The 25,030-nt window shown below is 43.0% G+C and overlaps 1 protein-coding gene across 1 annotated transcript in view; it reads right to left on the reverse strand.

Moving 5' to 3' along the window:
• Positions 1–223: 223 nt before the first annotated feature.
• The window catches only part of FAM161A (FAM161 centrosomal protein A), a 41,530-nt gene continuing 16,723 nt past the window's right edge, over positions 224–25,030 (reverse strand). Inside the window, exons 3-6 of the mRNA XM_040429735.1 lie at positions 19,401–20,570; positions 15,171–15,270; positions 6,946–7,094; positions 224–682 (exon numbers count right to left, since the gene is read on the reverse strand). Coding sequence (XP_040285669.1) covers positions 547–682; positions 6,946–7,094; positions 15,171–15,270; positions 19,401–20,570 — 1,555 coding nt within the window. The 3' untranslated portion in view covers positions 224–546. The remainder of the gene's footprint in view (positions 683–6,945; positions 7,095–15,170; positions 15,271–19,400; positions 20,571–25,030) is intronic.

The following is a 25,030-nucleotide window of genomic DNA, read 5'->3' on the forward strand; positions in this document are numbered from 1 at the left end:
GAAATGGCTGGAGAACCCCTTTAAGCCTCCATCTACTGTTGGACAGTCACCAGCAGTTCTTTACATTCTGCAGCAGTATGTCAATTTAGTGTCTAAAATCAAAAATACCTCCCAAATTCTCCTGTCCCGATTAAAAAATAGATTTTTACCGAAAAATTTCAATAAAATCTTAATTTGAAAAAAAAAAAAAAAAAAATTGATTTTTAGCTATGTGATCCTTTGTTTCTCCTGAGATAAGCGGTACCAGTGGTGAAAGACAGTTACCTAGGGAGTTGAGGAATGACGCTATCTTGTGTCTATGGCCAGCTGATGCTTTCTCTATATACAAAAGTATAGCGGCACAGTGAAACTATCAACATCTGCAAAATCTTCATATTGTCTATTCCAATAATTTCTTCTTTTTAAAGTGGTTAACCACCGCACTGTGCGGTCTCACCGAAGCTGTTTACCATATGAATCCATCAGATTTACCAGTCATGATTAAATACTTATGGAGTGATCATACACAATACAATTTGGTGACTGGACTGGGTAAGATAAACCTTACTACATGTCCTCATCAACGTGGTCTTCATCAGGACTGTACTCTCGATATTTCTCATCCTCAGACTGATTTCTCTGGTCCTCGTCGTCTTCACCATGTTCCAGTAAATCCTCTATTTCCAATGTTCCTTCAGAACTCCTTTAAAGAGACATTTTCACAAGTTACATGGCACCTGACATACCCTATTTCTTCTCACATATTCATGCGTCTTCTTCATTTGCTCTAAACTTTGTATTACCACCTTCTTGAGTGGAAGTGATCAGGATAACCCAACAGAGAAGCTGCAGGTAAATCAAACCACTGCTATGCCCCTGAAGATCTATCAGCAGAAAACAGGACAATCCCTTGGGGGTCCTCAGACTGCTCAGCCACCAAATAGGTGCAAGCGATATATGGTCTTGGTTCACCAGACTTACATGGTATATACAGCACTCCAAGGGTCATGAAAATCAATCCATCCTTCTTCCATGCCACAAAGATGTTTTGACCCTGTCTGTGTCATTTTCAAGCAAAGAATGAGGGCAATAATTCACAAATATTAAGAGTCAGAAAGTACAACTCACCTGCCATCTCTACTGGGATGCACGTAATGTCTGTGTATCCAGACTGATAATATAAAAGTAAAATGTATATTCCAGCATACATTTGTCACGAAGAAGGAGAGGGAACAAGGAACAAGGCCTGAAAGAAAGGGAAAAAAGAAGGACACCTCCTAGTCAAATCCCTAGTCACAGTCCTGACTGGCTATCAGTATGAACAGACCCCAAAGGTAGATGAGTTCATACGCAGGAGTACCTAGAGTCCTAACTCACCCTATAAGACCCTGGCGTTAGTGACAGGATTGAGACTACCTGTTCCTCCAGAAATGAAGGACGAACAGGAGTCTCCCTCAGGCCTACAACAAAGGGGAGAGGAAAAACAACACACAGATAAAGCAAAACAAAATGCAAAAGGGAAAGGAAACACTTAACTTTCCAGTAGCTATGACAGCAACAGGAACTCAGCCGAGAACCAAACACCAGCAGACCACGGATACCACTGAAGCTATAAACCGCACAGCATTGTGGGAGAAGCAACTATAAATAAGGAAAGTTAAATGACCACAATAGCAACACCTGGAGGTTAGAGGTGTGGCCATTATCAGAAACAACACAGACGTCTATTGATCCACAAGGAAAAGCACGTGTTACCAGTCTCACAGATCTTCTGTCACCCACTGTCGCAGGGACGTCCGTATGTCTTGGTATGTCCGTGACACCAATATCCTAAAAAATGCAGTCTTTATTTCATCCAGTGTAAAGAATCCAAACAGCAAAGGATACAGTGCACAACCTACGCGTTTCATGTGTGTAGCTCGCGCTACACATGTGATTATGACCCCTGCGGTACATACAGTTGCAAGAAAAAGTATGTGAACCCTTTGGAATGATATGGATTTCTGCACAAATTGGTCATAAAATGTGATCTGATCTTCATCTAAGTCACAACAATAGACAATCACAGTCTGCTTAAACTAATAACACACAAAGAATTAAATGTTACCATGTTTTTATTGAACACACCATGTAAACATTCATAGTGTAGGTGGAAAAAGTATGTGAACCCTTGGATTTAATAACTGGTTGAACCTTTTTTGGCAGCAATAACTTCAACCAAACGTTTCCTGTAGTTGCAGCTCAGACGTGCACAACGGTCAGGAGTAATTCTTGACCATTCCTCTTTACAGAACTATTTTAGTTCAGCAATATTCTTGGGATGTCTGGTGTGAATCGCTTTCTTAAAGTCATGCCACAGCATCTCAATCGGGTTGAGGTCAGGACTCTGACTGGGCCACTCCAGAAGGCGTATTTTCTTCTGTTTAATCCATTCTGTTGTTGATTTACTTCTATGCTTTGGGTCGTTGTCCTGCAAAATGTCTTGATAAACTTGGGAATTCATTTTTCCTTCGATGATAGCAATCCCTCCAGGCCCTGATGCAGCAAAGCAGCCCCAAACCATGATGCCCCCACCACCATACTTCACAGTTGGGATGAGGTTTTGATGTTGGTGTGCTGTGCCTCTTTCTCCACACATAGTGTTGTGTGTTTCTTCCAAACAACTCAACTTTGGTTTCATCTGTCCACAGAATATTTTGCCGGTACTGCTGTGGAACATCCAGGTGCGCTTAGCTGACATATGCCAGAGACTTTTGTAAGTCTTTAGCTGACACTCTAGGACTCTTCTTACACCTCATTGAGCAGCCTGCGCTGTGCTCTTGCAGTCATCTTTACAGGACGGCCACTCCTAGGGAGAGTAGCAGCAGTGCCGAACTTTCTCCATATATAGACAATTTGTCTTACCGTGGACTGATGAACAGCAAGGCTTTTAGAGATACTTTTATAACCCTTTCCAGCTTTATGCAAGTCAATAATTCATAATCGTAGGTCTTCTGAGAGCTCTTTTGTGCAAGGCATCATTCACGTCAGGCCATGCTTCTTGTGAAAAGCAAACCCAGAACTGGTGTGTGTTTTTTATAGGGCAGGGCAGCTGTAATCAACACCTCCAATCTCATCTCATTGATTGGACTCCAGTTGGCTGACACCTCACTCCAATTAGCTCTTAGAGATGTCATTAGTCTAGGGGTTCACATACTTTTTCCACCTGCACTGTGAATGTTTACATGGTGTGTTCAATAAAAACATGGTAACATTTAATTATTTGTGTGTTATTAGTTTAAGCAGACTGTGATTGTCTATTGTTGTGACTTAGATCAAGATCAGATCACATTTTATGACCAATTTGTGCAGAAATCCATATCCTTCCAAAGGGTTCACATACTTTTTCTTGCAACTGTATATGTGTTAAAGCCAATGAAAGGTAAAAGGGAATAATTAAGGTGCACACCTGTTAACTGACTGCATAGCGCCAAAAACACATTAACCCTTCCTGGTTTGAACACACAGTTAACACCATACGTATAATGCCGCAGTTGGAATATATATATATATATATATATATATATATATATATATATGTAATAAAAACAATAAAATATGCAGCAATACTTTATTTTGTATTGATTTTATTATATGTATGTATTCACACATTGCGACATTATCACACATGCTGTTAACTGTGTTCAGACCATGAAGGGTTAATGTGTTTTTGGTGCTACACACCCTAACCTTAATTATTCCCTTTTACCTTTCATTGGCTTTCACACATACCGTATATATGCCGCAAGGGTCATAGTCCCACTTGTAACCATGTGTAAGGGCGAGCTACATGCCTGAAACGCGTTGGTATGTACTATATCCTTTGCTGTTTGGATTGTTTTTACTGTATGGATTAAGAACTGCATTTTTATCTGGAAATTGGATACTGAACTATACCATTTACTTTTATCACAATACATGAATATATAATAAGACACAGTTGACAATCACATAATTATAAAAAATAAGTCATTCCGAACCGTATACAAACATTGTTCTAGTCATACTCCTCTAAAAATCACATTGGCGGTTAGATCTAAAATGAATCTGTATCTTCTTAAGGTTCTGTGCACCGTAGCAAGGAAGTTGGTAAAATGGTCCAGCTTGATTATACACGTGCAGTGAAAAACTTACGGACGCCACTAATTTGTTATGTTTACTATGTTTGTATATATACACTATTTATTTATTTAAAGGTCTCCACTATTGGAAATAATAGGAAGATTTGGATGCACTTTAGATGCAACTTATTGGATTTTTACATGAGTATGACTAGCTAATTTACATAATTACTTGATTGCCAACTTCGTCTGAATACATATACATGTAGTGTTGCACTTGTTCTTCGCTTGAAAAAGACCCAGATAGGGTTGAAACGTTGTTAAGTGGCATGGAATAAAGATGGATTGATGTTGATGACCCTTGGAGTGCTGTGATTTTTCCCTGAATAACTGAAATTCTATCAGCAGAATACAGGCTGTTTACTGCAGTCTGTATTCTTTGTATGTAGAAGCTAGCACAGGTTCTTCTAAAACAGCCTGTGTCTACAGGTGTTTTCCAGGATTTTTGTATTGATAGTCTAACCTCAGGAACGGGCAGCAATACCTGATTAGTGGGGCACCCCGCACCCCCTACCGATCAGCGGTTCATTCACTTCAGTGCAGTAACCAGCTCTGTCCACTACACCAGAGCTACTACAGAACAGCTGATCAGCAGGGGTGCGGGGCACCAGACCCCCGACTATTAGATATTAATTTCCTATACTGAGGATAGACCATCAATACAAAAATCCTGGAAAAACCTTTTAATTTATTAGAATATAGCAGAAGGACCCGGCTTCGCACGGGTATATTTCATTTAATGTTTGTGTGTCGTTAAAAGATAGACAGTATCTCCCATAACAGTGACCTCTACAGCACCCCACTGTCTGCTGAGCGATGTATCTAATCCTATCCTGTGTGATACTGTCTGCTGAGCTGTGTATCTAATCCTATCTTGTGTGATACTGTCTGCTGAGCTGTGTATCTAATCCTATCCTGTGTGATACTGTCTGCTGAGCTGTGTATCTAATCCTATCCTGTGTGATACTGTCTGCTGAGCTGTGTATCTAATCTTATGTTGTGTGATACTGTCTGCTGAGCTGTGTATCTAATCCTATCTTGTGTGATACTGTCTGCTGAGCTGTGTATCTAATCCTGACACGTCATGTGACTGGATATTTAAGGACCTGTGAACTGCTAAAACCTGTGATCAGTTGTTATTGAAAAAACCTGGAGTAGGACCTGCGAGCTTCTACTGGCTGATAAGGGACATGTGACCGTGTGTATAGCAGTTGGCATATGAAGAGAAACACTTGCAGGCTTGTATTGGCTAATGCAGGCAATTTTTTGGGGAATATCTCATGGGTATATTTCATCTATTTCATTTAATGTTTGTGTGTGTCTTTAAAAGATATCGACAGTATCCATAACAGTGACGTCTACAGCACCCCGCCCCTTTAACAGTAAACTTCACAGTTCCCCACCTCTTAACACTGACCCCCCCACAGTGCCCCGCCACTTTAAAATGGGACCTCCACAGCAGCCCATCCCCTTAACTTTGACATTCACAGCAGCCCAGCCCTTTAACAGTGACCTCCACAGCAGTTGCCCTTTTAATAGTGGTCCCTGCCCCTTCACAGTGACCTCCACAGTGTCCGCCCCTTTAACAGTGACTTCCACAGCGCCCTGCCCCTTTAACAGTAACATCCACAGTGCCCGCCTCTTTACCAGTGACCTCCACAGCACCCGTCCCTTTAAGTGACCTCAATAGTGCCCTTCCCTTTAACAGTGACCTCCACAGTGCACGCCCCTTTAATAGTGACCTCCACAGTGCCCACCCCTTTAACAGTGACCTCCAATGTGCCCGCCCCTTTAAAAGTGACCTCCACAGTGCCCGCCTCTTTAACAGTGACCTCAACAGCGCCTGCCCCATTAACAATGAGTTTCAAAGCACCCTACTCCCTTGACAGTGAACTCCTCAGGGGCCCGCCCCTTTAACAGTGACTTCCACAGCGCCCTGCCCCTTTAATGCTAATACTACATGACGACATGTGTTGCGCGACATTTTGTCTCAACATCTTTAATAATGATAGGCTATGGTGTCGCACTGCGACATGCGACTTGCTGGTCGCAAAAAATCCATCCAAGATGGATGCATGTAGCAGCGTAGTTGTGCCCTATGTGTCGTGTGACTTAGTGTCGTCCGGTAGCCCTAGCCTAAAGCTGACCTACAGCAGTGAAGAAAAATCGCTGGGTTGTTATGGAAACCTGGAGTAAAACTGTGTGTATGTGGAGACTAAGAGTCTGCGAGCTTCTATTGGCTGATAAGGGACATGTAACCGTGTGTATGGCAGTTGGGATATGAAGAGGAAGACTTGCAGGCTTGTACTGGCTAATGCAGGTCATTTTTTTGGGAATATCTCAGGAACGGTACGTCCTAGAGACACCTGATCTACCTGTGTGCCAAATTTGGTGAACATCGGTTCAGTCATTTGGTCGGGCATAAAGAACAGACAGACAGACATCCAGACAGACAGACAGAAACTGCTTGCAGCGTTTTGGTGTCCGTCTGATGAAACTGAGCCAAATGGATCCGTCCTGGCACACAATGTAAGTCAATGGGGACGGATCAGTTTTTACTCACACAATAGAAAACGGATCCGTCTTGGCTTTGTTAAAGATAATACAAACAAATCCGTTCTAAATGGATGCAGACAGTTGTATTATCTGAACAGATCCGTCCATGACTGATCCGCACAAAACGCGAGTGTGAAAGTAGCCTAACATATGGCTTCTATGTCACATATACAGAGTCATTCTCCAATAGAAGCATTGTACTGAAGAGAGTTATGGCCTCCCTGTGTGCATGAACCCTAACAGGAATTACCTGTCTTCATCATCTACGCTGTCCTCCTTCGTACTTCCAGGGCCCCGTAGAGCACCAGTTTGCCCTTTCAGAGACACAAAATCATCACATAAACCGAGATCTCTGAGCACGTTAGAATAGTGCTTCTCAGCACACAGTCGAGCATTTTTCTGCAAAATAATAAAAAAAAAATGACATGTTTACAATATTTGGGATCCATTAACAATATACAGGGTGGGCCATTTATATGGATACACCTTAATAAAATGGGAATGGTTGGTGATATTAACTTCCTGTTTGTGGCACATTAGTATATGTGAGGGGGGAAACTTTTCAAGATGGGTGGTGACCATGGCGGCCATTTTGAAGTCAGCCATTTTGAATCCAACTTTAGTTTTTTCAATAGGAAGAGGGTCATGTGACACATCAAACTTATTGGGAATTTCACAAGAAAAACAATGGTGTGCTTGGTTTTAACGTAACTTAATTCTTTCATGTGTTATTTACAAGTTTCTGACCACTTATAAAATGTGTTCAATGTGCTGCCCATTGTGTTGGATTGTCAATGCAACCCTCTTCTCCCACTCTTCACACACTGATAGCAACACCGCAGGAGAAATGCTAGCACAGGCTTCCAGTATCCGTAGTTTCAGGTGCTGCACATCTCGTATCATCTGAAGGCAATCGTCTATGCTGTGAAGATACGAGATGTGCAGCACCTGAAACTACGGATACTGGAAGCCTGTGCTAGCATTTCTCCTGCGGTGTTGCTATCAGTGTGTGAAGAGGGTTGCATTGACAATCCAACACAATGGGCAGCACATTGAACACATTTTATAAGTGGTCAGAAACTTGTAAATAACACATGAAAGAATTAAGTTACGTTAAAACCAAGCACACCATTGTTTTTCTTGTGAAATTCCCAATAAGTTTGATGTGTCAGATGACCCTCTTCCTATTGAAAAAACAAAAGTTGGATTCAAAATGGCCAACTTCAAAATGGCCGCCATGGTCACCACCCATCTTGAAAAGTTTCCCCCCTCACATATACTAATGTGCCACAAACAGGAAGTTAATATCACCAACCATTCCCATTTTATTAAGGTGTATCCATATAAATGGCCCACCCTGTATAATGCCATATATTAACCACCTCCGGACCGCCTAACGCAGGATCGCGTTCCGGAGGTGGCAGCGCTGCGCACAGTCACGCATATACGCGTCATCTCGCGAGACGCGAGATTTCCTGTGAACGCGCGCACACAGGCGCGCGCGCTCACAGGAACGGAAGGTAAGAGAGTTGATCTCCAGCCTGCCAGCGGCGATCGTTCGCTGGCAGGCTGGAGATGTGTTTTTTTTAACCCCTAACAGGTATATTAGACGCTGTTTTGATAACAGCGTCTAATATACCTGCTACCTGGTCCTCTGGTGGTCCCCTTTGTTTGGATCGACCACCAGAGGACACAGGTAGCTCAGTAAAGTAGCACCAAGCACCACTACACTACACTACACCCCCCCCCCCATCACTTATTAACCCCTTATTAGCCCCTGATCACCCCTAATCACCCCTGATCACCCCATATAGACTCCCTGATCACCCCCCTGTCATTGATTACCCCCCTGTCATTGATCAACCCCCTGTAAAGCTCCATTCAGACGTCCGCATGATTTTTACGGATCCACTGATAGATGGATCGGATCCGCAAAACGCATCCGGACGTCTGAATGAAGCCTTACAGGGGCATGATCAATGACTGTGGTGATCACCCCATATAGACTCCCTGATCACCCCCCTGTCATTGATTACCCCCCTGTCATTGATTACCCCCCTGTAAAGCTCCATTCAGATGTCCGCATGATTTTTACGGATGCACTGATACATGGATCGGATCCGCAAAACGCATCCGGTCGTCTGAATGAAGCCTTACAGGGGCATGATCAATGACTGTGGTGATCACCCCCCTGTCATTGATTACCCCCCTGTAAAGCTCCATTCAGATGTCCGCATGATTTTTACGGATGCACTGATAGATGGATCGGATCCGCAAAACGCATCCGGACGTCTGAATGAAGCCTTACAGGGGCATGATCAATGACTGTGGTGATCACCCCATATAGACTCCCTGATCACCCCCCTGTCATTGATTACCCCCCTGTCATTGATTACCCCCCTGTAAAGCTCCATTCAGATGTCCGCATGATTTTTACGGATGCACTGATAGATGGATCGGATCCGCAAAACGCATCCGGACGTCTGAATGAAGCCTTACAGGGGCATGATCAATGACTGTGGTTATCACCCCATATAGACTCCCTGATCACCCCCCTGTCATTGATTACACCCCTGTCATTGATCACCCCCTGTAAAGCTCCATTCAGATGTCCGCATGATTTTTACGGATGCACTGATACATGGATCGGATCCGCAAAACGCATCCGGTCGTCTGAATGAAGCCTTACAGGGGCATGATCAATGACTGTGGTGATCACCCCCCTGTCATTGATTACCCCCCTGTAAAGCTCCATTCAGATGTCCGCATGATTTTTACGGATGCACTGATAGATGGATCCGATCCGCAAAACGCATCCGGACGTCTGAATGAAGCCTTACAGGGGCATGATCAATGACTGTGGTGATCACCCCATATAGACTCCCTGATCACCCCCCTGTCATTGATCACCCCCCTGTCATTGATTACCCCCCTGTAAAGCTCCATTCAGATGTCCGCATGATTTTTACGGATGCACTGATAGATGGATCCGATCCGCAAAACGCATCCGGACGTCTGAATGAAGCCTTACAGGGGCATGATCAATGACTGTGGTGATCACCCCATATAGACTCCCTGATCACCCCCCTGTCATTGATTACCCCCCTGTAAAGCTCCATTCAGATGTCCGCATGATTTTTACGGATGCACTGATAGATGGATCGGATCCGCAAAACGCATCCGGACGTCTGAATGAAGCCTTACACGGGCGTGATCAATGACTGTGGTTATCACCCCATATAGACTCCCTGATCACCCCCCTGTCATTGATCACCCCCCTGTCATTGATCACCCCCCTGTCATTGATCACCCCCCTGTCATTGATCACCCCCCTGTCATTTATCACCCCCCTGTCATTTAGCACCCCTCTGTAAGGCTCCATTCAGATATTTTTTTGGCCCAAGTTAGCAGAATTTTATTTTTTTTTTCTTACAAAGTCTCATATTCCACTAACTTGTGTCAAAAAATAAAATCTCACATGAACTCACCATACCCCTCACGGAATCCAAATGCGTAAAATTTTTTAGACATTTATATTCCAGACTTCTTCTCACGCTTTAGGGCCCCTAGAATGCCAGGGCAGTATAAATACCCCACATGTGACCCCATTTCGGAAAGAAGACACCCCCAGGTATTCCGTGAGGGGCATATTGAGTCCATGAAAGATTGAAATTTTTGTCCCAAGTTAGCGGAACGGGATACTTTGTGAGAAAAAAATTAAAAATATCAATTTCCGCTAACTTGTGCCAAAAAAAAAAAATTTCTATGAACTCGCCATGCCCCTCATTGAATACCTTGGGGTGTCTTCTTTCCAAAATGGGGTCACATGTGGGGTATTTATACTGCCCTGGCATTCTAGGGGCCCCAAAGCGTGAGAAGAAGTCTGGTATCCAAATGTCTAAAAATGCCCTCCTAAAAGGAATTTGGGCACCTTTGCGCATCTAGGCTGCAAAAAAGTGTCACACATCTGGTATCGCCGTACTCAGGAGAAGTTGGGGAATGTGTTTTGGGGTGTCATTTTACATATACCCATGCTGGGTGAGAGAAATATCTTGGTCAAATGCCAACTTTGTATAAAAAAATGGGAAAAGTTGTCTTTTGCCAAGATATTTCTCTCACCCAGCATGGGTATATGTAAAATGACACCCCAAAACACATTCCCCAACTTCTCCTGAATACGGCGATACCAGATGTGTGACACTTTTTTGCAGCCTAGGTGGGCAAAGGGGCCCATATTCCAAAGAGCACCTTTAGGATTTCACAGGTCATTTACCTACTTACCACACATTAGGGCCCCTGGAAAATGCCAGGGCAGTATAACTACCCCACAAGTGACCCCATTTTGGAAAGAAGACACCCCAAGGTATTCTGTGAGGGGCATGGCGAGTTCCTAGAATTTTTTATTTTTTGTCACAAGTTAGTGGAAAATGCTTATTTTTTTTTTTTTTTTTTTTTTCATACAAAGTCTCATATTCCACTAACTTGTGACAAAAAATAAAAACTTCCATGAACTCACTTTGCCCATCAGCGAATACCTTGGGGTCTCTTCTTTCCAAAGTGGGGTCACTTGTGGGGTAGTTATACTGCCCTGGCATTCTAGGGGCCCAAATGTGTGGTAAGGAGTTTGAAATCAAATTCTGTAAAAAATGACCTGTGAAATCCGAAAGGTGCTCTTTTGAATATGGGCCCCTTTGCCCACCTCGGCTGCAAAAAAGTGTCACACATCTGGTATCTCCGTAATCGGGAGAAGTTGGGGAATGTGTTTTGGGGTGTCATTTTACATATACCCATGCTGGGTGAGAGAAATATCTTGGCAAAAGACAACTTTTCCCATTTTTTTATACAAAGTTGGCATTTGACCAAGATATTTATCTCACCCAGCATGGGTATATGTAAAAAGACACCCCAAAACACATTCCTCAACTTCTCCTGAATACGGGGATACCAGATGTGTGACACTTTTTTGCAGCCTAGGTGGGCAAAGGGGCCCACATTCCAAAGAGCACCTTTCGGATTTCACAGGTCATTTACCTACTTACCACACATTTGGGCCCCTAGAATGCCAGGGCAGTATAACTACCACACAAGTGACCCCATTTTGGAAAGAAGAGACCCCAAGGTATTCGCTGATGGGCATAGTGAGTTCATGGAAGTTTTTATTTTTTGTCACAAGTTTGTGGAATATGAGACTTTGTATGAAAAAAAAAAAAAAAAAAAAAAAAATCATCATTTTCCACTAACTTGTGACAAAAAATAAAAAATTCTAGGAACTCGCCATGCCCCTCACGGAATACCTTGGGGTGTCTTCTTTCCAAAATGGGGTCACTTGTGGGGTAGTTATACTGCCCTGGTATTCTAGGGGCCCAAATGTGTGGTAAGGAGTTTGAAATCAAATTCAGGAAAAAATGAGGAGTGAAATCCGAAAGGTGCTCTTTGGAATATGGGCCCCTTTGCCCACCTAGGCTGCAAAAAAGTGTCACACATCTGGTATCCCCGTACTCAGGAGAAGTTGAGGAATGTGTTTTGGGGTGTCTTTTTACATATACCCATGCTGGGTGAGATAAATATCTTGGTCAAATGACAACTTTGTATAAAAAAATGGGAAAAGTTGTCTTTTGCCAAGATATTTCTCTCACCCAGCATGGGTATATATAAAATGACACCCCAAAACACATTCCCCACCTTCTCCTGAGTACGGAGATACCAGATGTGTGACACTTTTTTGCAGCCTAGGTGGGCAAAGGGGCCCATATTCCAAAGAGCACCTTTCGGATTTCACAGGTCATTTTTTACAGAATTTGATTTCAAACTCCTTACCACACATTTGGGCCCCTAGAATGCCAGGGCAGTATAACTACCCCACAAGTGACCCCATTTTGGAAAGAAGAGACCCCAAGGTATTCGCTGATGGGCATAGTGAGTTCATAGAAGTTTTTATTTTTTGTCACAAGTTAGTGGAATATGAGACTTTGTAAGGAAAAAAAAAAAAAAAAAAAAAATCATCATTTTCCGCTAACTTGTGACAAAAAATAAAAAGTTCTATGAACTCACTATGCCCATCAGCGAATACCTTAGGGTGTGTACTTTCAGAAATGGGGTCATTTGTGGGGTGTTTGTACTGTCTGGGCATTGTAGAACCTCAGGAAACATGACAGGTGCTCAGAAAGTCAGAGCTGCTTCAAAAAGCGGAAATTCACATTTTTGTACCATAGTTTGTAAACGCTATAACTTTTACCCAAACCATTTTTTTTTTACCCAAACATTTTTTTTTTATCAAAGACATGTAGAACTATAAATTTAGAGCAAAATTTCTATATGGATGTCGTTTTTTTTGCAAAATTTTACAACTGAAAGTGAAAAATGTCATTTTTTTGCAAAAAAATCGTTAAATTTCGATTAATAACAAAAAAAGTAAAAATGTCAGCAGCAATGAAATACCACCAAATGAAAGCTCTATTAGTGAGAAGAAAAGGAGGTAAAATTCATTTGGGTGGTAAGTTGCATGACCGAGCAATAAACGGTGAAAGTAGTGTAGGTCAGAAGTGTAAAAAGTGGCCTGGTCTTTCAGGGTGTTTAAGCACTGGGGGCTGAGGTGGTTAAAGGGGTTGTCCAGGTGTTTGATATTGATAACCTATCCTCAGGCACGGCCACAGCTTACAAGCACCGCTCTGTCCATTGGATAGCGGCTGTGCTCGGCATTGCAGCTGAGCCCCATTCACTTGAAGGCCATGTGACAGATGAACGCGATGTCACAGACCTACGAAGAAGCGGCAGTACTCATTGGAGCGTCGCAGCCTCTTAAAACAGCTGCTTGGTGGGGGAGCCCGGAGTCGGAACCCCCACCAATTACATAATGATGACTTATCCTGAGCATAGGCCAATAATAGGAAAATGTTGGACAACTTCTTTAATACCCCCAAGATTATTGCATGCAACAGTGTTTGCCTGTGGGGGAAGAGTCCTGATTACTGAGTTCATACTATTTACTTACTTATATGGCACTAACAAATGCAGCAGTCTCCTCCACTGACTAGCAGCCGATTGAGGGGAAGGAACACCTCCTTCCTGACAATTATCTGCTCAATTGAACAGAGTACAGGGGCCTTTAATCTTTAGAGAGGACCTGTCGCTTCTCCTGACACGTCTGTTATAGTAACTTCTTGCATCCTCCATGTACTAATAATTCTGGAGCATCTGTTCTTATGACTGTATGATGTGCCATGTTCTATTTACTCACTTATATAGCGCTGACATATTCCGCAGCGCTTTACAGACATTAGCATCAAGCTGTCCCCATTGGGGCTCACAATCTAAGTTCCCTATCAGAATTTCTTTGGAGTGTGAAAGGAAAAACGGAGAACCCGGAGGAAACCCAGAATAACACGGGGAGAACATACAAACCCCCTGCAGAGGTTGTCCTTGGTCGGATTTGAACCTGGAACTCTGGAGCACCAGTTCTAACCACTGAGCCACTGTGGGGGGGCTGCCGCACAAGACTGCGACCAGACCTCACCACTAATTTTCAATTTTCCCTTCATTCTTTCCCTGAACCCTGTATAAAAATGCCATTACACTTCTATTAGTAACAGAGACTGGTGCAGCCACAGAAAGGCCTGAAACAATTAGAGGATGCTGCACGATTTGAGAAGCCCTGGCTTAGGCCATAGTAAGGCAAGAGGTACACCCCAGAGCCTTATCCCTTTAGCAGACACTGCAATTACTGGCGTGTCAAGCTCAGTATGAACCCCATTCGCCGTCATTGCTTTTTAGGAGAAAAATAAACAATTCTCACGGCATGTAGGCTGCAAAAAAGTAAAAAAAAATGGCTACAGAAAGTGCACCACTGTTGTCCAGAAATTGAATATGGTGCTGCAGCTGAGCGCTAAGTTACTCAAATGGGGTATGGACAGAAAAGATATAGATGCGTAAAGGCTAAAATCCTTAACGGTCTTGTCCAGCCTTTACTAAGTGATTAATTGCAGAAATGGTCAGCATGGGAAAGGAATCACTCCAATGGAAATATAGCAAAATATCCCAGCGGATGCTCTTCGCCTTCAAAACATCTCTTTCTTTATTTCATCAATACAGAGCCTATCCTAGATGAAGGCTGGAAGGGCCGATACGCGTCCTCAATATGTAGCTGTATTGATGAGATGTTTTGAAGACGAAGAGTGTCCGTTGGGATTTTTTGCTATATTTACTAAGTGATTGGTTGTCCTGAGGAAAGACCATCACTAGTTGATCGTGGGGGGTCCGAAATCCCCCCCCCCCCCCCCCCCCCCGCTGATCAGCTAGTGATGGCTCGTCTTGAGGGTAGGCCATCATTTAGTAAAGGCCGGACAACCCTTATAATAAGTCAACATCCTAACATTGGGAGGGGAAGCATGTTTTTATTTTTAGTTTTTACTATTTCAGAAAGACAAGTAAACTCTGATAGAAAAGTTTATCTAAAAAAAAAAAACACAATGTACAAACCTGAGTGGCTCTCTCCAATAAGAGTGGTGTCTGGGAGACCCTTTCGTTCATTGCACCCAGCTCTTGCATGTACTCTTTTGTCCTCTGTTTTTGGCTTTTCCTGTTATATAAATGTAAAGATGTCACAACAATGTTTACGTAGCCCGCAGTCACATCACGCGTCTCAGGGGTTTCCATGTATCTCAGATAATCTATCATTACGTTCTTCTTTCTATACTTTTCATGTCTGCAGTGCATTGTGTTCTAGGTGAGACTGTAACACATCTCAATACAGGTGACCCTTACACACGGCACCGATATGGAGCAGAACCCACCCCAGTCATGATCAGCACCCAAGCTTTCTACCAGGCAGCTGTCCTTGCATGATGCAACAGCTATGAAATTCATTTTAGAAATGACTCTTTCCTGTGTGAATGTGGTTCCCTAATGCACTATGAAATAAAATTAAAAAAAAAGGAAATTATTGGTTCTCTTTGATTTACTGAAATTAATCTGGTGCAACTAAATTTCTAATAATTTCTTGCACAAAAAAAAATAAAAAATCCACTGAATAACTAGTTTACATCCAGAGGTTGAAAGCTGATCTAGTCCTGTTCACAGCGGAGGTTACCCTCTGTGACCTGACTACATATTCAGCACAAATCTTTCCTCCCTCCCCAGTATTATATTGATTAGTGGCCAGTGCAGCCTCCCCTCTCCCCCTATTAAAATCACCCCCCCATCATTGGTGGCCAGTGCGGCCTCCCCTCTCCCCCCCCACTAATTAAAAAAAATCACCCCCCCCATCATTGGTGGCCAGTGCGGTCTCCCCTCTCCCCCCCCCTAATTAAAATCACCCCCCCCATAATTGGTGGCCAGTGCGGCCTCCCCTCTCCCCCCCCTAATTAAAATCACCCCCCCCATCATTGGTGGCCAGTGCGGCCTCCCCTCTCCCCCCCCCTAATTAAAATCACCTTCCCCCATCATTGGTGGCAGCGGAGAGTTCCGATCGGAGTCCCAGTTTAATCGCTGGGACTCCGATCGGTTACCATGGCAGCCAAGACGCTACTGCAGTCCTGGCTGCCATGGTTACTTAGCAATAGAAGCATTATACTTACCTGCGATGTCTGTGACCGGCCGGGCGCTACTCCTACTGGTAAGTGACAGGTCTGTGCGGCGCATTGCTTATAGCACAGACCTGTCACTTACCAGTAGGAGGAGCGCCCGGCCGGTCACAGACATCGCAGGTAAGTATAATGCTTCTAAAATTGCTAAGTAACCATGGCAGCCAGGACAGCAGTAGCGTCTTGGCTGCCATGGTAACCGATCGGAGCCCCAGCGATTAAACTGGGACTCCGACCGGAACTCTCCGCTGCCACCAATGATGGGGGAAGGTGATTTTAATTAGGGGGGGGGGGGGAGAGGGGAGGCCGCACTGGCCACCAATGATGGGGGGGGGGTGATTTTAATTAGGGGGGGGGAGAGGGGAGGCCGCACTGGCCACCAATGATGGGGGATGGTGATTTTAATTAGGGGGGGGGAGGCCGCACTGGCCACCAATGATGGGGGAAGGTGATTTTAATTAGGGGGGGGAGAGGGGAGGCCGCACTGGCCACCAATGATGGGGGGGGGTGATTTTAATTAGGGGGGGGAGAGGGGAGGCCGCACTGGCCACTAATGATGGGGGATGGTGATTTTAATTAGGGGGGGGGGGGGGAGGCCGCACTGGCCACCAATGATGGGGGAAGGTGATTTTAATTAGGGGGGGGGAGAGGGGAGGCCGCACTGGCCACCAATGATGGGGGAAGGTGATTTTAATTAGGGGGGGGGGAGAGGGGAGGCCGCACTGGCCACCAATGATGGGGGAAGGTGATTTTAAAGGGCTTCTGTCACTCCACTAAACTCATTTTTTTTGTCTCCTTAAAATCCTTATGCTGCGATTTCTCAATATATAGGGCTATTACTCAGTTTGGTTCAGTAGTTATATAAAAAAAACAGACTTTTATAATATGCAAAATACCTCTCTAGCAGCAGGTAGGGCGGCTACCTGCTGCTAGCAGCTGCATCCTCCATTCATAATGACGCCCCCTCCTCATGTTGATTGACAGGACCAGCCAATGCGCTCATCCTCTGACTGGCCCTGTCTGCGTTTTAAATCTCGCGCCGGTCTTCAGTTGGCGCAGGCGCACTGAGTGGAGGACGCTCGCCGCTCCATCCTCAGTGCGCCTGCGCCGGGTGTACATGTGACGTCATCGGCGCAGGCGCACTGAGGATGGAGCGGCCGAGCGAGCGTCCTCCACTCAGTGCGCCTGCGCCAACTGAAGACCGGCGCGAGATTTAAAACGCAGACAGGGCCAGTCAGAGGAGGAGCGTATTCGCTGGCCCTGTCAATCAACATGAGGAGGGGGCGTCATTATGAATGGAGGATGTGGCTGCTAGCAGCAGGTAGCCGCTCTACCTGCTGCTAGAGAGGTAATTTGCATATTATAAAAGTCATTTTTTTTATATAACTACTAAACCAAACTGAGTAATAGCCCTATATAGCCCCTCCTGCCTGGCAGCACCTGATCTCTTACAGGGGGCTATGATACGCACAATTAACCCCTCAGGTGCGGCAGTCATGTACACAGTTCGTAGGATATTCTAACTTGAAGCGTCCCCATCAGTATGGGAACGACTCTGTGTTAGAATATACTGTCGAATCTTAGTTTTCACGTAGTGAAAACTCAGCTCTGAAAAAGCTTTTATGCAGACGGATCTGCGGATCCGTCTGTGTGAAAGTAGCCTACGGCCACGGATCACGGATGTCAATCTTGTGTGCATCCGTGTTTTTTCACGGACCCATTGACTTGAATGGGTCCGTGAACCGTTGTCAGTCAAAAAAATAGGACAGGTCATATTTTTTTGACGGACAGGAAACACGGATCACTGACGCGGATGAACAACGGTGCATTTTCCGAGTTTTCAACGGAACCATTGAAAGTCAATGGGTCCGCAGAAAATCACGGAAAACGGAACAACGGACACGGATGCACACAACGGTCGTGTGCATGAGGCCTAATTAAAATGTATCAGTAAGGAGTCCATGATGCCAAACTCAGAGAGAATCGCTTAAACTGAATACCATTGTAGCAAAATCTGAGAAGTATTAGGCCTTCAAACGTTTTTATACCCTGGAAATGAACTGTAATTTGTCATGTACTGATAGACAGCAGGGGTCTTGAAAGAATAAGTAAAGACGTGTAAAGGCTACATGCTATTTCGCAACCAAAATGTACTCCTATTCCAATGTAACTAAAACGAAAAATGAAGCAATTTTGTCATAGGTCCTGATTTAAAATGTGCCATTGTTTTGTGGCTACAGTTCCCATGCATTCCTACATGTCTCCATGGTAACAGACTACAAACCAACCCTGTGTAGTCTGAACCTGTAGTCATAGTTCCACCTGTCCATTACTTTTTACTAAGATACATTGTTACATCCACAAATGTGAAAGATTATCAAGAAATAAGGGACAGATAGAAGAGCCTGAATTGGAGCGGTAGACATACAATGTGGTGATCAAAAGTAGTTAAAAGGTGCACATATCGGTAAAGTACCGTATATCAGAAAGTTCCATTATAGAATGATAACATTTTACATAAAAAGGCAAAACAGACACAGTTTTATGATTATAATTGCACTTTTACTTTTCTAATCTAGTCTACCTTCCCTGGTAACACAGTCTAGCAGTTATTACCTCAATTCTTTCAATTTACTATATGACGTTGGAGTTTGGTGTGGGTGAATAGCTTTAGCTTTCCTACTTATATGTTTCTTCAGGGTTTTTTCTCTCTCCCTCCTTTTTGTTTGTCTCCTTTTCTCCTCCTCTTCCTGGTTTAATTTGTCTTCAATAGTCTTCCTAGGCAGGAAAACAAATGGCCTGAAAGCTGGTGTATTGTCTAAGGTTGGGTTCTGCTGGGACCACAACGGGAGAAGACAGAGATCCTTTTTCCTAACCTATAGCTACTCTAATAAGGGAGGGCAATGGGAGTGTATTCTATGTATTCTACTAAAGATGCATGGAATCTAGGCTTTGGTCTTAATGAAGGACCAGCAATAGCTTTAGATGAGTCACTAGTGTGACTTTAGGCCCTCTGGGGCTTACTTTGTAGACAATCAAATCCCATCTGTAAAATAATTATGTCTTGAATCTTAATTATAGATTCAATGCATCTCTTAGGTCACAAGAAAGTGTCTACTGTGGTTACCTAATAGCCTTCGCTCTCTTCTTTGAAGACTCTGTGGATCTCGGAGAGATAACTGGAGCCTCATCGCATGGAGATAACCCTGCAAAATGTTTCCATAACTTGTTCCTGGGAGATTTATACGGCCAACGAGCCTCCTTAAGCACTTCTTCATCTGTTTCTATGTCTTTCAGGATTTTGCCCTTGTGTGATGCTATGTCCGAAGTACGTAAATGAAAGGGGACACAAATGGTTACATGTTTTGTGTCTTTATTTTTTAGGAGGCGTTTCTGGTGATTTTCATGTAGAACTTTAAAATTAGGTGCTTGATCATTGATCTTTGGCCCATGGCTTTCATTGTTTTTAGGTTCTTGACTTCTTGATGTTCTACTTCTTTTACTACTCTTACAGGCTAATGTGCTGGTAGGATAGGAAGACCCGCGCAGAAGTTCTTGAGATCTCATATTTATCCTAATCTGCCTATAAAGTTCTTTTTCTTTAAACCTTTCATTAACAGAGGTTCCATAGACAGATTTTGGGACTGGCTTTGCTTTAAAATGCTTAACGTTGTGAACTGAATCCGGGAGATCAATAAGTTGGATCTTCCCGTCTTGTTTCTTGCGTTGTTCTCGCTCAGTAAACGAGAATGGTTTTTGAGATGCTAGAAGTATATCCTTGCTTCTTTCCTTCACGAAATTCCGTCGTTCCTCATTTCTTTCGACTATCTCATAGTACAGAGGGAGATAAACCGAAGCAGGCACGGGGTTTGCTCGAAATTTCTTTTCACATTCTACCTCTTCCTCGAGTCTCTTCTTCAATAAATTGTTTTCCATCTCAATTTCTGATTTGGACTTGACATTCATCTCCTTTTTCATGGATTCCCTGATGGTCATCTCGAATGGCTGTGGGATAGTCACTCTGTGCGACCATTCTTTACATTTACTTCTGTTAGACTTATTTGACCTATGTTTCCCATAATCTGCTTTCTTGATATAATCTTCGACTGTAAATCCATTCCACATTTGACCAATTCTCTCTCTGACAGATACAGAATCATTTGTATCACTGTCATCTTCTCCATCAGACAGATCATCCACGGATGACTCTGATAAGCCAGAAGAGCTGACATTGTACTTTAGAAAGCAGCACTCGCATTCAGTAGGCTGTGAAGATTTCTCCAACTCCAAGTCTGACCTATAAATTAAAAAATTATAGAATAATTGTTTTATTGAACACATAACATAACTCAAAACCTACCAGATGGCCAGAAAACATCTGCGATTTTAAAAGGGTTTCTACAGGATTTTTATATTGATGTCCTATTCTTAGGATACGTCAACATCAGATTGGCGGGGGTCCAACTCATGCCCCTCAGCCGATCAATTGTTCTGCAGCAGCTCCAGCACTGGAAATGCACAGATCCATCTGCTGTGTAGTGGATGGAGCTGATTACTACAGTGCTGCTCCCACTGCTCCTAAGAATAGGCCGCCAATTTAAAAATCCTGGGGAACCGCTTTAAAGGGGTTATCTGGTAAATTATATTGATCAATGGACCCTAAAGGGGATTATGACTTTAATGTCCCTAAGAGTTCTCTTAGACGTCGTGTTATGCATTAACAAAGCCTGCAGCCACATGATTGAAATACGTTACTTAACCCATCAATGCTTGTCAACGTTAGGGAGATACCTATGCCTATTCATTTAAAAAGGACCTGTCGCCTCCCCTGAAATGTCTGTTTAAGTAATTACTTGCACTCTTCATTGAATAATATATCTTGAACTTCTATTCTTATGACTGTATGTTGTGCCATTCCTTAATTACTTCTGCTAGAAGCTATGAATTGAGAGCAGTTTGCAATGGAGGTCCAGATGGGTGTTACCAGTTGGAGGTATGTCCCTGCACAGTGCGACTCTGGCAGAACTGATTGGATATTGTCAGACCGTGCTGGGACACACCCCCATCTGGTAACATCTGCACCTTCATTGCAAACTGCTAGTAATTCAATCATAACTTCTAGCAGGAATAATAGAGATATCCAGCATGGTGGCTTAGTGGATCTGACCATGGACAACATCTGCATGGAGTTTGTATGATGTTCTCCCTGTGTTTGCCTGGGTTTCCTCCGGGTTCTCTAGTTTCCTCCCACACTCCAAAGACATACTGATAGGGAACTTAGATTGTGAGCCCCATTGGGGACAGAAAGCAATGCTAATGTCTGTAAAGCGCTGCGGAATATGTCAGCGCTATATAAGTGGGTAAATAGAATATGGTACATCATACAGTCATAAGAATAGATGCTGCAGAATTATTATTACATGGGGGATGCAAAAAGTTACTAAAACAGACGTGTCAGGAGAGGTGACAGGTCCTCTTTAATGACTACTCTGTTCAATTGAGCAGATGATTGTCAGGAAGGAAGCGTTCCTTCTCTACAATCGGCTGCTCGTCAGTGGAGGAGACTGCTGCATTCACTGGGTAACCGGCGGCACCTTTACAAAGGCATTCCTACGAACGCTTGTAAGCGATAATCTGCCCGATGCTCAGGCAGTGTAAAGGGGCCTTAACTTGTATAGTTACCACATCTACATCAGATAAGAAACTGCATAGATACCTACTGCCCCAAAACATGTGAAAAACACTAAGGCTACTTTCACACCAACGCTTTTGCTGGATCCGTCATGGATCAGCAAAAACGCTTCCGTCATAATAATACAACCGTCTGCATCCATTCAGAACTGATCCGGTTGTATTATCTCTATAGTCAAGATGGATCCATCTCTAAAACCATTGTAAGTTATTGGGGGACGGATCAGTTTTCTTTTGTGTCCGAGAAAACGGATCCGTCTTGCTTCGCACCACATTGTGGACAGGAAAATGCTGCTTGCAGCGTTATTCTGTCCGCGATGGGGATGCAACCAAATGGAACGTAATGCAGTTCAGTTTTGTCCCCTTTGACAATGAATGGGGACAAAACGTAAGCGTTTTGCCCCGTTATTGAGATCCTATGCCGGATCTCAATAACGGAAAGGTAAAGTGCAGATGTGAAAGTAGCCTAATGCAGTTTCTTGTATGGAGCTGGTGTTTTTAATGCAGAAAGAAATGTCAGTAAAAACTAGGGCTGCACGATATGGGAATTTTGTGCGATTCTGATTAGGGCCCTAAAAATTGCGATAACGATATGCGATGCGATATTTTAAGGGAATTGTGCTAGAGGTCTAATTTGCTGTGGATGACACTGTTATGGGGGGATCTGTGGATGACACTGTTATGGGTGATCTGTGGATGACACTGTTATGGGAGGGGGATCTGTGGATGACACTGCTATGGGGAGGGGGATCTGTGGATGACACTGCTATGGGGAGGGGGATCTGTGGATGACACTGCTATGGGGAGGGGGATCTGTGGATGACACTGCTATGGGGGATCTGTGGATGACACATATATAGCATCTTATGCTATGTGCCATCCACAGATCCCCCCATAACAGTGTCCCTGCAGTGTGAATGACCCCCAATACAGGGTCTGGGGGCCGGCATCTGGATGAGGAATGACAGTGGGGACCGGTGCAGTCCCTGTATTTTAATGCACTGGCCCCGCTCACTGTTGTATAATCTATCTAACCTGTAGGCATTGTTAAAACATAATAATCATGTGTAATCTGCAAGCTGTATTATTTACAACAAGTTCCATAGCAGAGAGGAGGGAGGAGGCAGGCCGGGCGGCGCGTCACTCACTACGTCACGCGCGTGCCGCCTGCTCCATTCATAAAGTGGGCGGCGCAGGTGCATGACGTAGTGAGTGACGCGCCGCCCGCCTGGCCTGCCTCCTGTCATGCATTTTCATAGGTGTACAGTTTTATCTCAAGGTATTATAGTCTAAATATCAATGCGCCTTTAAGTATAGAGACAGGCTGAACCAAAGTCTAAAATCTTTCTGTAGGATTGAAACAGGCCGAGATGAGGTTATGCAGAGTTCAGTTTGGGTAAAATGTTTGTAGGGACATAGAATGTATTGTCTTTTAAAAATTATTATGAGCAGATGTGGTATATCTGTTAATACTATAATGGGTCCTACAGACATGTGTCTGTGAGAGACAACCATTTAAATAGCAATGTATTATTTTACTTCATTACAAAGTCATTAAGAAAGTCTGCCTTATAGGAAGCATTGGGTGTGTGAATGTCCCATTCATGTCTTCATAATTATATTCTATATATTCCTGTGTGGTATATTTAGATTTGCAACATATCTTAACCAATGAATTATAAAATATGTCATCTATGTGTAACAGTGTGTCGATATATATATATATATATATATATAATTTAGAATATATATTTTATGCCATGTATATTTCACTGACTGGATATAACTTTAGAAGGTTTAGAAAGTATTTAAGTTATCTTCCTACTAATTAGGTTTCATGAGGAGAGCTGAATATTATTACTCATCCACGTGGACGAGTTAAATATGTGAACCCGGATGCCAAGTAAAATGATTATTGTCCCTAAAGGACAGTAGAGGATAGTGACTCCAACATGTCTAGATTATGGATAAGTAAAATGTCAGGAAGAAACCCTTAATACTGATGTATATTGGAGAGGTTAAAGAGGTCATGTGAACGTATTAGGTATTTAGAATTAATGTTTGAAATTGTTATGTGGTACAACAGTGCCATCTAGAGGTGGATGAATAATAGTATGTCATTGTCACCAGTATTTCGGGGGTTAAAATGACATCATTATTATCTGCATACAAATACACCCACCTTGTCTGATTGGAGATCCCTAATCTAGAAGGGGATGAGTTCTAAGATAACATGGGGTATAATGTATGCATGTAAAAGGTTAGACAGGATCTGCTCTTCAACTGAAACAACTGCAACTAACAACTTACTTCAACAACAAAAAGAAACTTGGATCAATTTTTGTCTACTGGAAGAGTTTTGAGAACTGATCACCCCCGAAACCCTGTTCATCCTTGACCCGGTAACGTATATTTGTATTTACTGATTGTGGTATTAATAAGATATTCCTCTTGGCATATAGTCAAGAGTCCCCATACTGAGGGAACATATAGTGTTAAACACCTCCCTAATGCTAGTTGTCCTCTTAGCAAAGATGCATATTGCTAATGGGAGATTGGACATTATCTGAGTAGAGGAAAAACCTTTGGGAAATTATATTTCCATAGTATGATTGCCGATTGGGATATAATATCATATTAATATCATATATATATTTTTGATTGGTCATAAGGAGACAGTGGGTCAGTTATGCTTCTAGTATTAATCTGTGTTTATCCTTTTTTATATTCAATTGTGTATGATATATATTTCATTAGTCTTCGGATAATTTTATGCTGGTGAGAAAGCAATAGTGGGTTTCACCACCATCTAGCGGTGGTTTGTTGGTACTGCGTCAATTTGTCTATCCATTTATCTTATGTCTGTTTTATATTGGATTTATATGCATTCTATAAATAAATTTTATATTTTTGCATAATTGATTGCCCCTTTGTTTTCATTAATTGCATAAATTACATTTAGAATCTCAAGATAAAAGAAAAGGCGTTTTTATGTCCGCCTAGTGGATTTCCTGACTGATTTCCATATTTTTGACATTTTATCTCTTATATAAAATATTTATATTT

This window comes from Bufo bufo, chromosome 4 (genome assembly GCF_905171765.1).
Source record: "Bufo bufo chromosome 4, aBufBuf1.1, whole genome shotgun sequence".
NCBI lineage: Eukaryota > Metazoa > Chordata > Amphibia > Anura > Bufonidae > Bufo > Bufo bufo.